The sequence below is a fragment of the Littorina saxatilis genome, linkage group LG1 (assembly GCF_037325665.1).
Source record: "Littorina saxatilis isolate snail1 linkage group LG1, US_GU_Lsax_2.0, whole genome shotgun sequence".
NCBI lineage: Eukaryota > Metazoa > Mollusca > Gastropoda > Littorinimorpha > Littorinidae > Littorina > Littorina saxatilis.
Window position 1 is genome coordinate 55,280,589 of NC_090245.1, and position 15,000 is coordinate 55,295,588.

Consider the following 15,000-nt stretch of genomic DNA (forward strand, 5'->3'; position numbering starts at 1 on the left):
CTCTCAACGAAAAAAAACCCCAAGCGGACAAACCGAAAACAAAATGGACAGAAACAAAACCAAAGAAAGACCACAGATGCACATTCAGATAAACAAATACACCACCAAAAACCAAAACCAAAACCATGTCTCTCACCTTATCACTGGCATCTGGCACCATCTTGTTGAACTTGCGCGCCAGCTTGCGCGCCATGACATGTTTGGCGATCTCGGCGTCACACATCACTTCCGTTCCCGGGGCGTTCCGAAACACTTTCACCACTGCGTGCTCTCCCTTCCGCGGTCCTTCGCCATCCAAATGGGCACGGTAAATCTTCTTCCTGGGTCCTTTGGCTGATGATCTGGTGTGGAAGCTGGCACGGTAGTTCTGTCCCATGAAGTCCGGGCAAGACTCTCTGGTCTCGTTGTGTAGATGAAACAGTTGCAACGACATTTTGATGAATCGGGTTTTTGTCCCAAGGGTCAAGGTCACTTGTCTGGTTTTATTTATTAAGGAGATTTCTTGGTTGGTTATTGGGTTGAAAAGAGCTTTCCCTGAGTAAACACTGTGCACCGAATATTATCCAAGAATTTTATCTTTGAAAAAAATAGCAGATCCTAAAAGTAACTAATATATTACAAAACACTCCTCTTGATCTGCTTATAAAAGGCACGTTCTTTCAAAACAAAAAGCAACGAATCAGACGAAGTAATCCTATCAAGATTGTCCGGTTTTCCACTTCAATCACTTCCTCATTCAGAAAAAGACGACAGAATGACAAAAGCTGCCTCGGCTCCTTTTTCGGCTGAGCGAGACAACCCCAGGACGAGATCTCCTTGGAGACAATACAGAGGTTATTGCTCTTTGCCTCCACCAGAGTGCGCCCCCCTCTCGGCACCGGAAGCTCGTCTAATTTGCCTCCCAGAATTTTGTTATCTGGGCGGTCTCCAGTAAGTTTTCACCGCCTTGGTCTACACTTTCCTCGGACACTTCGTTACCACTTTCTGCTCTTTTAGCACTGTCTCAGAATGTTCTCGTCGACTGACAAAATTGCTGTGCGGCCAGGCTTCCTCCTTGCCGTTTCAGTGCAACGTCTGTGACGTCACTGCTGGGAGATTTCTAGGTCAGCAATCTGAAACTTGTATGGCGCTGCTGCGAAGGCTAGGTGAACAAGGTAAGATTGACATAAAAGCCGGAGTTCAATAGACGCCAATATTACGCTGCACTCACTGACGTCTGGGTGGATGTGACCTGTGAAATCGCCAGCCGTGTCCTTTTTGTTGGGTGCACTGGTACTAGATCGTTCTTGATGGTTCGCTTGAAGTGTCACAAAAACAAGAAGTTCGTCTCGAGACCATCTGAAAACATAGTGAGATAGGGTTTAAGGTAACAGACTTGTAAATATTCGAGTTAGGCTGACGTCCAGACTGAAAGGGTACTTGACATGTGATGGGAAGAAAACAAAGATGACATTTGTTTTGGGTAATCTTTTCCTCCCCTTTTCCCTCTGAGCACAGCTAGAGCAATAGGGAACGAGGAAAATGTTCTTTTTAGTTGCAAAACAAAACGTTTGCAGACACTTACGCTCAAACCAAAATTGTAAACAAAGCCGAAAGAAGAAAAGAAAGAAAGAGAAAAAGGAGAACAAACACACACAAAGTAATGATAGGACTATCTTGCTAGAATGCTGAAAAAGACAAGGTTTTATGTTTTGCTGAACGCATAGAGGCTGTATCATCTGAATATGTCAGACTTAATGATTATCGGTTGCTCAGCCAACCACAGACATTCTCTTCAGCAGTGCTCAATATTGTAAGCAAAGATAACAGCAGAAAAGAACAGACGCTGGCGGCATATGATTCCAGAATTCCGCACAAGGCCAGGGATCTCTGGTAACACTTTGAAACGGAATAAACAGGGAAAATCAAGAAGGGGAGGAAAGAAGGAAGGAAAGGTCGTATCGATTTTGTAAAGTTACAGTCGCGACCGGCCAAAAATGCCAAAAAATGTTATTGATTTTGCACACTCCTTATCATTACGAGTGCGTAAACGCTGCATGTTGCATACCGATTTTTTTCTCACAGATAGCTATCGCCTCCAGGACCACTGCTTGTTACAGAAATCTGTCACATGCATGAGTTTACCCCAAAAGAGTCGTGTCATATATTTTTATTCAAATCACCCTTCATATGGCAAAGATTCTGGTCTACGACAACTTCGTCAATGGTTCAAATGATACCGATCAACAACAGAAAAGTTATTTGTTATCACGTCATCTCTCTCTCTCTCTCTCTCTCTCTCTCTCTCTCTCTCTCACATACACGCACACACACACACACACACACACACGAACATTCGCACGCACGCAGGTACCTCTCACAAACGCACGCACGTACGCACGCACGGCGAAAACGCGCAACAAAAATTGCTTTTGTTCCCCTTGATATGACAATTTTGTTTGTTTTACTTTTAACCCGGCTTTGACCATGGAAAGCAACCTGTTGAAGATTTTGAGGAAAACAAATTGTAGTATTCCGATCTGCGTCACGTTGATTCTCTTCCTTCTTGTAAAATCCTTTATCCAGAGCTTCATAATACTTTTTTCTCCACACACATCTAGAGCAATCTTTCACTCAGTCGAATACCAAGACTGGACATCCTTTAATGCTTATAATTACTACGAAGACGTTTTTTGCTGGATTATAATGTTACATCAAAGGTGACAGTAAGCCTGCCGGTACATTCAAATCAGCCATTGGCTACATTTTTTGCAGCACTGAATGTTGTCAAACCATCGACATCTTTAACCGTCAAGCTGGTCATTTCAAATAAGTTTTGGGTATTATGACACCATGTTAGAACAGTCGTGCAGAATTTGAAACATGAACTTTTAAACGAAAGATCCTAATGATGTTTATACTGGCACACACCTTTCCCGTGCGGGTCAGTCAGTGTGGATCGGTTCTCACTTCGTCCAACAAACAGACACTGAGTAAACCGAGAATATATTACTTTCTAAACCTGCCACTGTTGCTGAAAAGCTACTGAAGATGAAAATTAGCGTTCCAACTGTATTGTGGGTCACAGACTATCTGACCAACCGACCCCAGTTTGTTAGGGCTGGTACAGTACCATCTAATGGCCCGAACACAAACACCGGTGCTCCGCAGACCGCGCTATCTAGTGTACTGAATACCAACACAGGAGCTCCGCAGGGAACAGTATTGTCACCTTTTCTGTTCTCCCTGTATACTGCTGACTGCAGGAGTTCTCACGGGTCGTGCTTCATCGACAAATTTGCTGACGATACTGGACTTACAGGACAGATTACTGACGACAATGACACACACTACAGACAAGAAGTTAGCAGCTTTGTGGACTGGTGCGACGAGAATTACCTGGACTTGAACACAGGAAAAACTAAAGAAATGATTTTTGACACTAGAAGAAAAAAGGTAGCACACAAGCCTATCGTGATAGCCGGTGTTGAAGTCGAACAGGTTGAAAGCTATCGCTACCTAGGTGTAGTGATCGACAACAAGCTGTCTTGGCATGCCAACACTGACCAAATCTTGAAGAAAGCGCACACGCGCATGTACTGTCTAAGGAAGCTTAGATCGTTCTCTGTTCGCAATGACATCCTGCAAATGTTCTATCTGTCCACTGTTGGTAGCGTGTTGACATATGCATGTGTGTGCTGGGGGGGTAACCTTAGTAAACAGGATAGTGACAGGCTAGAAAAGCTAGTCAAGAAGGCTGGATCTGTTGTAGGCAGGAAGCAAGAGACCATTCAATCAGTTTGCCAGAGACGACTGACTGACCGACTGACCTCAATTTTGGCTGACGAGACACACCCACTGAAACCTGAATTTGACTCTCGACGCATTGACAGGAGTGGTAGACTGAGGGCTATGGTTGCTAGAACGTCACGTTTCCGCAATTCTTTTGTTCCCAGAGCTATCCATGCTTTCAACCAATCACATGTTAGAGGCCTCTATCATGTTTCTCTGTCATAATTATTACTGTACTCTGTTGCTGGGTTATCTGTAATGTATGTATTTTTAGTAACTGTATTACCGTAGCCCAAATGTGCGGTGTTCTAGTCGACATGTGGTGCTTTGTAAACCTTGTGTGTGCGTGGATGTGGAGGTGGACTCTTGGACGTCTTTTTGTTATTGGAATTATGGTTTTTGTTAATTTGTATTGCTGTTGCTGTTGTTGTGTGAGTGAGTTGTGAGTTGGCAGACTTGACTTGACGGATGACTGTTTGCGTTAGTGAGACTGTGTTTAGTATGCATTCTTATTCTTTTGATTGGAAATGAGTATTGTTACAACATAATTTCCATATGGATTAATAAATTTGAGTTGAGTTGAGTTGAGTTGAGTTGAGTTTGATATACATGTAGGCTACTAAGTCAAAACAATTTTGAAAAACGTTAACAACAGGTCCGCCTTGGTCGAAAGAACAACCGCATATTTCTCACAGCGTTCACTGAGCTTTCCGCTCGAGGTCGACAACTTTTTCAAACCATTGCTACATGTTGATTGGCAGCAGTTATACGGAACACGGTAACACTGCCGCACCACTGTTGTCATACAAGACCAGTTTTATAAGAGATCTAAGCAGTGCTCAACAGAGTGTGTTATTATGCATGCAGCTAAATTGCCTTCATGTACAGACACACAGATTTCTTCTGCGGTGTTGCTGTCATTTGAGTAAATACATAGAGCACTGCAAGGATTTCTCGAACAGCTATATGCAAACACTGTACATAAGGTAGTTTCTTTGCTATATGTCAGCATGTAGGGCCTACATGTACAGGGTGGCCCATAAAAAGACTTAGTGTCCACATTTTATTTGTTAATATTTTTTCTGTAAAGTGATATTTTCTTTTCTGTTTCAGATAGAATTTGAGACAAGCATCTTAGAATTCTTTTATAGCCTGAATGGATCGCATTCCAGTTCAGGAAAGGACCAAAATCGTTGAACTTTACTTTGCTACCAATTCTGTGGTTCTCGCCCAGCGCGCTTTTCGGAGAGAGTTCCCTGGCACACACTGTCCATGTGCGAGAACTGTGAAGCGCCTCGTGGATAAATTCAGGAACACTGGTAGTCTCGCAGATAACAATAAAGGACATAGTGGTCGACCATTTTCTGCTAGAAGTCCAGCTAACATTGAAGCAGTAAGGGACCGTTTGCAGGAATCCCCACGAAAATCAACAAGGCGGCTGTCACAGGAAGTCGGTATCTCGAGGACATCTGTACGAAGGATCATACACAAAGACTTAGGATTGTTTCCGTACAAGATACAAATTCTCCAACAACAAACTGACGCAAACAAAAGAGAAAGGTTAGAATTCAGTCAAAGCATTTCTGAAAGAATTGAAAACAACCCAGGAGTTCTCGACCTCATTTTCTTCAGCGATGAAGCCCATTTTCATTTGAGTGGACATGTCAACAAACAAAACATGAGATTTTGGGCACCTAATCAGCCCCATGAACACATCCAGCCACCACTGCGAGACTACCAGTGTTCCTGAATTTATCCACGAGGCGCTTCACAGTTCTCGCACATGGACAGTGTGTGCCAGGGAACTCTCTCCGAAAAGCGCGCTGGGCGAGAACCACAGAATTGGTAGCAAAGTAAAGTTCAACAATTTTGGTCCTTTCCTGTACTGGAATGCGATCCATTCAGGCTTTAAAAGAATTCTAAGATGCTTGTCTCAAATTCTATCTGAAACAAAAAAGAAAATATCACTTTACAGGAAAAATATTAACAAATTAAATGTGGACACTTTTTATGGCCCACCCTGTATAACTTCTACACGACACGAACAGGTTTGTCTACTCTCTACCAAACTGACAAGCCCACTATTAAATAATTAATAGTTGTGAACGCAAGCTAGGCGAAAAGAGTAGCTCTGATTGCCACGCAGAAACACAGAGAGACTGACATACGCACGTACGCCAAGCACGCGCGCGCCCACACACACACAAACACACACACACACACACACACACATGCATAAGTACTAGTGTCAAAAGGTTTCAAACATCAAAGTCTCCGTTTACATTTCTCAATGTTCTTCCGTCACAGGAGCTGAAGTATTTGATGTACAAATATGCGAATGCAAATGCTAAGTAAATAAAACCGTCCAAAAAATCCACCGTCCCCTATCAAAATCGACGTCATCAGAAATACTCATGATCACGAACTGTACTTGGAATTCAAAAGCTTTCACCGCTTGAACTTGAAGGCTAATTTTCATCCCGACCTGTCTGGAGTTCGCCAGAAAGAATGAGTATCTGTCCGTCGGGGAGACGCTTCATCCATCAACTCCTGACAGTAAACACCGAGGGTTTGGGAGTTCACAGCCACATAGCATTCATCAGCCTAGTCCGTCAGACCAAGGAGACAAAGCACGAGGATGTCCGCTGCACAAATCACCCTCAAGACACATTTGTCGCAGGTCTAATTACTGCGGAGTGATGCCAGAAAAGTTATGTCCGGTGTTCGCAGGGACAAATGTTTCGATGCCAAAAGCAAAGCAAAACACAAGGGAGACAAATCGTTCAAAATACGTGTTTTAAAAAAGACGAAGGTATGGATGACGGAGAGTTGGAATTCGTGTTACTCGAATTTCAATGTATGTGAACCATATTGACGCAGGCATAACATATTTACACACATACACACACACACACACACACACACACACACACACACACACACACACACACACACACACACACACACAGCAAAGGAGATGACACATACACATATACTCTCTCACACACACACACACACACACACACACACACACACACACACACACACACACACACACAGCAAAGGAGATGGCATGGTGACCATGGTCTGGAGCTGGGACTCTAGCACTGAGCCGGATTAGTAAAATATCTAACAAATCTCAATTTCAACCAATCCGATCAAGCAATAAGTTCCCACCCAGTTGGCCACTTCCTCGTGCATCCCTGGTTACCACGTGATTGGTCTGGGACCAAGTACAGAGATTGGAAGGTGGTAGTGTTAAGGTCGATGATAAGCGAGAAACGTAAATCGATGAATGGGATAGCTCCCTCGTCCTGAGGGATGACCTTATCAGCTTCTGCGTCTTGAGCTGTTGGGGCGTCGCCTGTCGGAGACACTATGGGGATATCTCCGTTAATTACTACACCCAGCACCGAGCTATATACATGTACCCTGATCATTTCCTTCAGGGAATCAGGGCGGAGATCTTATGATATTCAGCTATATCGCCTTGTGGGAATTGCTGTAACTGGTCGTTATTTCACTACACACCATCACAGTGACTCTGTTAATGTCCCCACTACACCGTAGAGTGCTGATGCAAACCTTTATCCAGAAATTAGAAACGCAGACCTGCCATCTTCTGCCGATATCACCCAATGCCAATAATTCGAAAGTCTTATCGGTTTTTACCTACACTCACAACACTGAAAGAATGATGTGCACTGGCTGATTTTCACCGATTACCTTTATTGGGCAATCAAAGGCGAAGACCTTTTGATATTCATAAATATCACCTTGTGTAAATCAACGTGCAAAACAAACGCCAAAATAAGACAACAAAAGCTGGTTTGCTTTGGTCTGTTCTTTACATCGACATGTTTTTCCTTCAACATGGCCTGGCATTCAATGAAGATTTTGGTTAGACTCGGAGATTAATATGTTATGGTTTTCGATAAAGAGTTAGGCATACTGCAGAGTAAAACAACTGTTATCAGCCAAACGTTCAATAGTTTACTGTACGGACGTCGTAGAGTTGACGTGACACTCTCACACTAGGTTTGTTTGTTTGCTTAACGCCCAGCCGACCACGAAGGGCCATATCAGGGCGGTGCTGCTTTGACATATAACGTGCGCCACACACAAGACAGAAGTCGCAGCACAGGCTTCATGTCTCACCCAGTCACATTCTGACACCGGACCAACCAGTCCTAGCACTAACCCCATAATGTCTGACACCAGGCGGAGCAGCCACTAGATTGCCAATTTTAAAGTCTTAGGTATGACCCGGCCGGGGTTCGAACCCACGACCTCCCGATCACGGGGCGGACGCCTTACCACTAGGCCAACCGTGCCGGTCACACTCAGTTCGTTCAATGAACAACAAACGTTGAGGTACAGGGTGGTGAAGTTTAATCGTCGTTCAGGAATACCAGACTGACATCACCTTGGCAAGTCGGCATAAAACCGACCGCCTCAGCTTCAAGCAAAAGCTATCGTCTTGTCTATTCGGCCGCTGCAGAGATATCAATCTGCCCAACCTTCAAAATCAACGTAGTCTGTATACAGATAAACACAAGAAGGCGATTATAAAACGATCAAACAAATATGCCATTTTCATATCAGTAATGTCAGGTTCTTATGCAGTTGATATATATGTGGAACCCCACCAACAACGGACAACAGTGACTAAATGTTACCTTGGGACAGACAGATATGGACGACCCAGGTGAGACTATGTGATGACTGGACAGTAGCAACTAAGACGCTCTTTCGACCTATGTTGCTCAGATGCTCTTTAATCTTTATGTCATCCAGCTAACGCTGCTCGACTGAACTTTGACACCGACAAATATCTTATATGATCTTCCTCTTCCTCTCGTCAGAGACAAATAATCCTGAGGCATTTAATCCTCCATTCGCTTTATGCCTTGACACAGATATATATGTACTAGATGAATACCCGCTTCGCCGGGTGTACGCCGGCTTTGCCGGCGCACCGCACGGAGGAAGGGAGATAAACGCGGCTGAAAACACTGGAGAAGATAAGGAAGAGTTACTGGGAATGGATCCAGAGAAAAACCAAAATCGGTTCAGCGCTGCGCGCTGAGAGCACGTGTTGAAATATCTCATCGATGAGGTTGTGTCCGGGGTGTAGCTGAATACGGTCTCCAAATTTGAAAAAGATCCACCGAGAACTTTGGCCGTGCATCGCGGACACACACACACACACACACACACAGACAGACAGACACAAGTCGTATATATATATATATAGATGTATGGCCCCATCACTTCTCTTCTCGCTTGTTACAAATACGCCCGAGGCATTCTCGTTTACTACATTCGTAACAAAGGGCTATGTAACAGTAATCGCTAACTGGTTATTTTCTTGTATCTATGCCAGCTTGATGTCTTCCTGATACAATCATTGCAAGGATGTCGTTTGCCATTACTGTACCAACATATTGCCACGGCAGTTACAGGAATGTTTGGGTCGATAGTTATGTACGTTTTCCCCTGGTCACCGAAACGAGACTCCCCGCCGATATGTATCAATATTACCCTGTGAAAATCGCAGAGATCACTGCTCTAGCTATTATATTGCTGTGATACTTGCTGAGACGAACGTTTGGTATTCTAAGCTAATTCCCTATGGTTATTAATTATTCACTTCTTACGTATACGTTATTGGCCTGGGTGTTAGTTTATCTGGACTGCGCAAAGTGTTAACTCTGACCACCTTTTGTAGAAAGAGAGACAGATAGGCAGACAGAGAGAGAGGAAGAGAGAGAGACTCGAGAGAGAGGGGGGGACAGAGGGAGAGAGAGGGAGGAGGGAGAGAGAGAGAGAGAGAGAGAGAGAGAGAGAGAGAGAGAGAGAGAGAGAGAGAGAGAGAGAGAGAGAGAGAGAGAGAGAGAGAGAGAGAGAGAGAGAGAGAGAGAGAGAGAGAGAGATACGACAATTGGGCACAAAATTAAATGATCTAATATATGTTCTCCGACTACCACTTAATAGGTCTCAGTATTGATGCACACGGCGAGAATATTCTAGTATACTTGATAGTACGTCCAGATTAGATGAGCTGATCGACATTATTGACCTAAGCAGCTGTCACTATTTGAAAGGCGTATTTTCTTTTATAATAGTACTTCACAACAAATGCAAACCATTACTGCAGCCGTCGACATGTTTACCTTATCAACGACATCACTGTAGCACTGTGGAAAAACATATAATATATATATATATATATATAATGAAAATTCATAACTTATCTAGCATACAGTAAAAAGGGTACAAACAAGGCTATGTCGCTGAGCCCGGGCAAATCTTCCAGTTCCTATCATGCAACTCGATTCCACCTCCCGACGAAGAAAATGGAAGAAAACAATTGTTCGCTGTTTCCAACTTTCGACACAAAACATCGTGTGACTTCAGAAAAACGGCGGAAATCCATCAACAAGCGGAAATTAAAAACATGAAAGAAAACAAAGGGGATCAAGGAAGAGTGACGAAAGGTCAAACGACTGGTCCACTTCAGTTAGTGCACATGTTCTTTTAGGATGACGAAGCAGAGTGTTACCAAGTGACCTTTTCCGCGGCCTTCGGACGCCTGCTGGGTGTTTTGTCAGTCAAGGACATGATCTTATTGAACTTTGTGATTGTTGTGAACTTGTTACAGCTGGTGAACTTAGTGACTGTTGATTGTGATGACAGAAGCGATCAGAGCGTACGTTTGTCTGTCCACACATCACGTTTTTTGAACGGTGTGCGGAAATATTTTTAGCCATTAAAATACTGCACACATGTGAGGTTTATAGAGCTGTAGAAGTGTGAGGGAGAGAGAGACAGACAGACAGACAGACAGACAGACAGAGACAGAGAGAGACACAGACAGAGAGACACAGACAGACAGACAGACAGAGACAGAGAGAGACACAGACAGAGAGACACAGACAGACAGAAACTGAGAAAGAGACAGTCAGAGGAAAACAGAGTAAAGACAGAGGTCTTTATTTCTTACTCACACAGCCTTACCCCTCCTTTATTCTTCTCTAAATAAGCTGGGAACGACGATAGTAATCTAGCTTTAATCATTTGTAAACTCCTTTTTACATTTAGTCAAGTTTTGACTAAATGTTTTAACATAGAGGGGGAATCGAGACGAGGGTCGTGGTGTATGTGTGTGTGTCTGTGCGTGAGTGTGTGTGTAGAGCGATTCAGACTAAACTACTGGACCGATCTTTATGAAATTTTACATGAGAGTTCCTGGGTATGAAATCCCCAGACGTTTTTTTCATTTTTTATATTTAGTCAAGTTTTAGTCAAATATTTTAACGTAGAGGGGGGAATCGAGACGAGGGTCGTGGTGTATGTGTGTGTGTGTGTGTGTGTGTGTGTGTCTGTCTGTCTGTGTGTGTGTGTAGAGCGATTCAGACTAAACTACTGGACCGATCTTTATGAAATTTGACATGAGAGTTCCTGGGTATGATATCCCCGAACGTTTTTTTCATTTTTTTGATAAATGTCTTTGATGACGTCATATCCGGCTTTTCGTGAAAGTTGAGGCGGCACTGTCACGCCCTCATTTTTCAACCAAATTGGTTCAAATTTTGGTCAAGTAATCTTCGACGAAGCCCGGGCTTCGGTATTGCATTTCAGCTTGGTGGCTTAAAAATTAATTAATGACTTTGGTCATTAAAAATCGGAAAATTGTAAAAAAAAATAAAAATTTATAAAACGATCCAAATTTACGTTTATCTTATTCTCCATCATTTGCTGATTCCAAAAACATATAAATATGTTATATTCGGATTAAAAACAAGCTCTGAAAATTAAATATATAAAAATTATTATCAAAATTAAATTGTCCAAATCAATTTAAAAACACTTTCATCTTATTCCTTGTCGGTTCCTGATTCCAAAAACATATAGATATGATATGTTTGGATTAAAAACACGCTCAGAAAGTTAAAACAAAGAGAGGTACAGAAAAGCGTGCTATCCTTCTTAGCGCAACTACTACCCCGCTCTTCTTGTCAATTTCACTGCCTTTGCCATGAGCGGTGGCCTGACGATGCTACGAGTAAAATGGCATTGCGTTCAGTTTCATTCTGTGAGTTCGACAGCTACTTGACTAAATATTGTATTTTCGCCTTACGCGACTTGTTTGATAAATGTCTCTTATGACGTCATATCCGGCTTTTTGTAAAAGTTGAGGCGGCACTGTCACACCTTCATTTTTCAATCAAATTGATTGAAATTTTGGCCAAACAATCTTCGACGACGGCCGGACTTCGGTATTGCATTTCAGCATGGAGGCTTAAAATTAATTAATGACTTTGGTCATTAAAAATCTGAAAATTGTAATTAAAATTATTTTTTTATAAAACGATCCAAAATTACTTTTATTTTATTTTTCATCATGTTCTGATTCCAAAAACATATAAATATGTTATATTCGGATTAAAAACAAGCTCTGAAAAATAAAAATATAAAAATTATGATTAAAATTAAATTTCCGAAATCGTTTTAAAAACAATTTCATCTTATTCCTTGTCGGTTCCTGATTCCAAAAACATATAGATATGATATGTTTGGATTAAAAACACGCTCAGAAAGTTAAAACGAAGAGAGGTACAGTAAAGCGTGCTATGCAGTACAGCGCAACCGCTACCGCGCCAAACAGGCTCCTCACTTTCACTGCCTTTTGCACTAGCGGCGGACTACGTTCAGTTTCATTCTGTGAGTTCCACAGCTTGACTAAATGTAGTAATTTCGCCTTACGCGACTTGTTCTCTCTCCTATTTCCCATTTGCTTCAACAAGCATCCGTTTCATATCCCTGCAAATTCTGTTGCCTCATATCTCAAGCTTCACCCGCACACTGCGCAAATTAATGAAATCATCGTGCGATGCGTTCATACGGCCGGTCTGTAGGCCTAGGGACTCACAGAACCGCTACATTTCTTCCCAGAAAATTGGAAGGGCACTGGGAGTGTGCAAAATAAGAGCAAAGTAGAGGAGGACAGGGCCGGGGGTGGGGTTGAGGAGATTTTCTATACATGTGTGTGGGACTTGGTGGGGATGAGTTGTTTGGTGGATGCAAGCTCGCGAGTATCGGCTGACAAGAAGGAAATGAAGTCGTGTGATCGAAGACACAAGCAGCGTGTTGTCAGCACTGACTCCCACACATCACCAAATACGTCTCAAGATAAAATGCATCTTATCCAGGAAATCCATCTGACACAAAGAGGATAACAAGCAAGGAAACCCGATCGGAGTAAATTAGCACCGCAGGAAGGGTCACGACATGAAGCTGGAAAATACGAGGATAAATTTCGACACAAAAACCCTGTTGCCACTGATTCCTCTTCAAACTTTGATCTGGACCCAAGCCCCCGCCCCGTTTCAAGTCACTGTTTTTTATGGTGAGGTCAGAAAACGCTATGCAACTCCGATTTCAGTCTCATGCCCACCCTAACCCTTTCGTCCTCATCTTGCGTCAGCTATTTGAAGATGAGTGTTAAATCGGGGGTTGGACTGTTGGGGGGATAATAAAATGGGGGGATAATAAAATGGGGGATAATCTTAATATGGGGGTATCACCGCAGCCAATCCTTCGATCGGCTTACCATGTCTGTGTCTTATACTCTCTCTCCCAGCGTCTGACACAGTGACACACATATTTTTTTTTACCTCTTTGCAAATCTGCTTCATCCTCAGGCAAAAGAGAAGGGGAACAATGGGATTGGAAGGGGGTCGACGAATGTGTGTGTGTGTGTTGGGGGGGATGTTGGATGAGTCGGAGGGGAAGGTAAGAGGGTGTGGAGAGACATGAGAGAAGCAGCACCTTCAACCATCAGTGGAATAGCGTTTTCCAATTCAGCATTTAAAATAAAAAGTATCTATTTCGTCGGATCGATAACCTGCACCCCTCCCCATCCCCCCCCCCCCCCCCCCCCCCCCGGCTTCTGCAGTGTTATTTTAGGCATGCTTTCCTCATTCCTGAAAGAAGAGCTTTCAAGTCACGTATGTTTCAAAGTAGGCGACTCGCCCCCAACACACACCCCCCCCCCCCCCCTTCACACCACATTTCCATATGATGCTCCTATGGGGGCAAGGAAATGCAGACCAGTAGATGACACAAATCCCTTTTTACGAGGCTTCCCACGCTCTGAGCCACAAAATCCCAAACGTTTTTTAAGTGACAAGGTAGCTCAAGTCTAATACAAAACTTAAAACAAGAAGAGCAAACGCTCGATCGAGTCACTTTCGCAGTTCTGAATATTATATGAGGCATCAGATGGACAGGAAGAAATTGCTATTCACAACACAATGAGTCACGTTCACATAAAATTTGAGCCCGGTCACTTTTATAGTTTCCGAGAAAAGCCCAACGTTAAGTTGTGTGTTGCCGAACAGAAAAGGCTAGTTATCTCCCTTGTTTTTCTGATAACGTTCGTAAAAGGCTACAGATGTAAATACTTTGATGTAAAGAATAATCCTACAAAGTTTCAATCACATCCGATGAACTTTGTCAAAGATATAAAATGTCTAATTTTTCCTTTGACGCTGACCTGTGACCTTGAAAAAGGTCAAAGGTCAACGAAACCATCGTTAAAGTGTAGAGGTCATTGGAGGTCACGACTAAACAAAATATGAGCCCGATCGCTTTGATAGTTTCCGAGAAAAGTCTAACGTTAAGGTGGTGTCTACGGACGGCCGGCCGGCCGGACGGCCGGCCGGACAGACTAACACTGACCGATTACATAGAGTCACTTTTTCTCAAGTGACTCAAAAAAGAAAATCACGAAAAACAAGACTAGTACTTAGTCTCGCCCACTCCTCCGTAAAAAAAAGCTTTGCTTACAGTTACAAACTGGATGTACGCTATACTGACAACAATTCTCTCACTTGCGTTGGTTCATATGAAACTGAGGAAATACGAGTATAGGATAAAAGAAAATAGACAACCAAAGACTTACATCCCTGCGCTGAAATAGTTTTACATTAATGAAATATTAAGGTATCTTCTGTGAAAAACTTTCGATGTGACACTTCATCTCAGTGAAGTACGTACTGATGAACATGAATACAAAAATGTATGAACTACTTCGAAGTGCTTCTCTCTGCTTCTGTCTGTCTGTCTGTCCGTCCCTGTCTGTCTGTCTGCGTGTGTGTCTGTCTCTGTCTCTCTCTCTCTCAGTCATGTCATTCTCAATATGAGCTTGAAGTCCTTATGTTA

General features: G+C 42.9%; 1 protein-coding gene across 2 annotated transcripts in view; it reads right to left on the reverse strand.

Annotated features, from left to right (window-relative positions):
- The window catches only part of LOC138974364 (alpha-protein kinase 1-like), a 48,945-nt gene that overhangs the window by 27,025 nt on the left and 6,920 nt on the right, over positions 1–15,000 (reverse strand). Inside the window, exons 1-2 of one of the 2 annotated variants that reach the window (XM_070347091.1) lie at positions 2,911–4,587; positions 137–1,338 (exon numbers count right to left, since the gene is read on the reverse strand). In XM_070347091.1, coding sequence (XP_070203192.1) covers positions 137–433 — 297 coding nt within the window. In that variant the 5' untranslated portion in view covers positions 434–1,338; positions 2,911–4,587. Of the gene's footprint in view, positions 1–136; positions 1,339–2,910; positions 4,588–15,000 lie in introns of those variants that run through there. The other variant, XM_070347083.1, reaches the window with a different exon arrangement.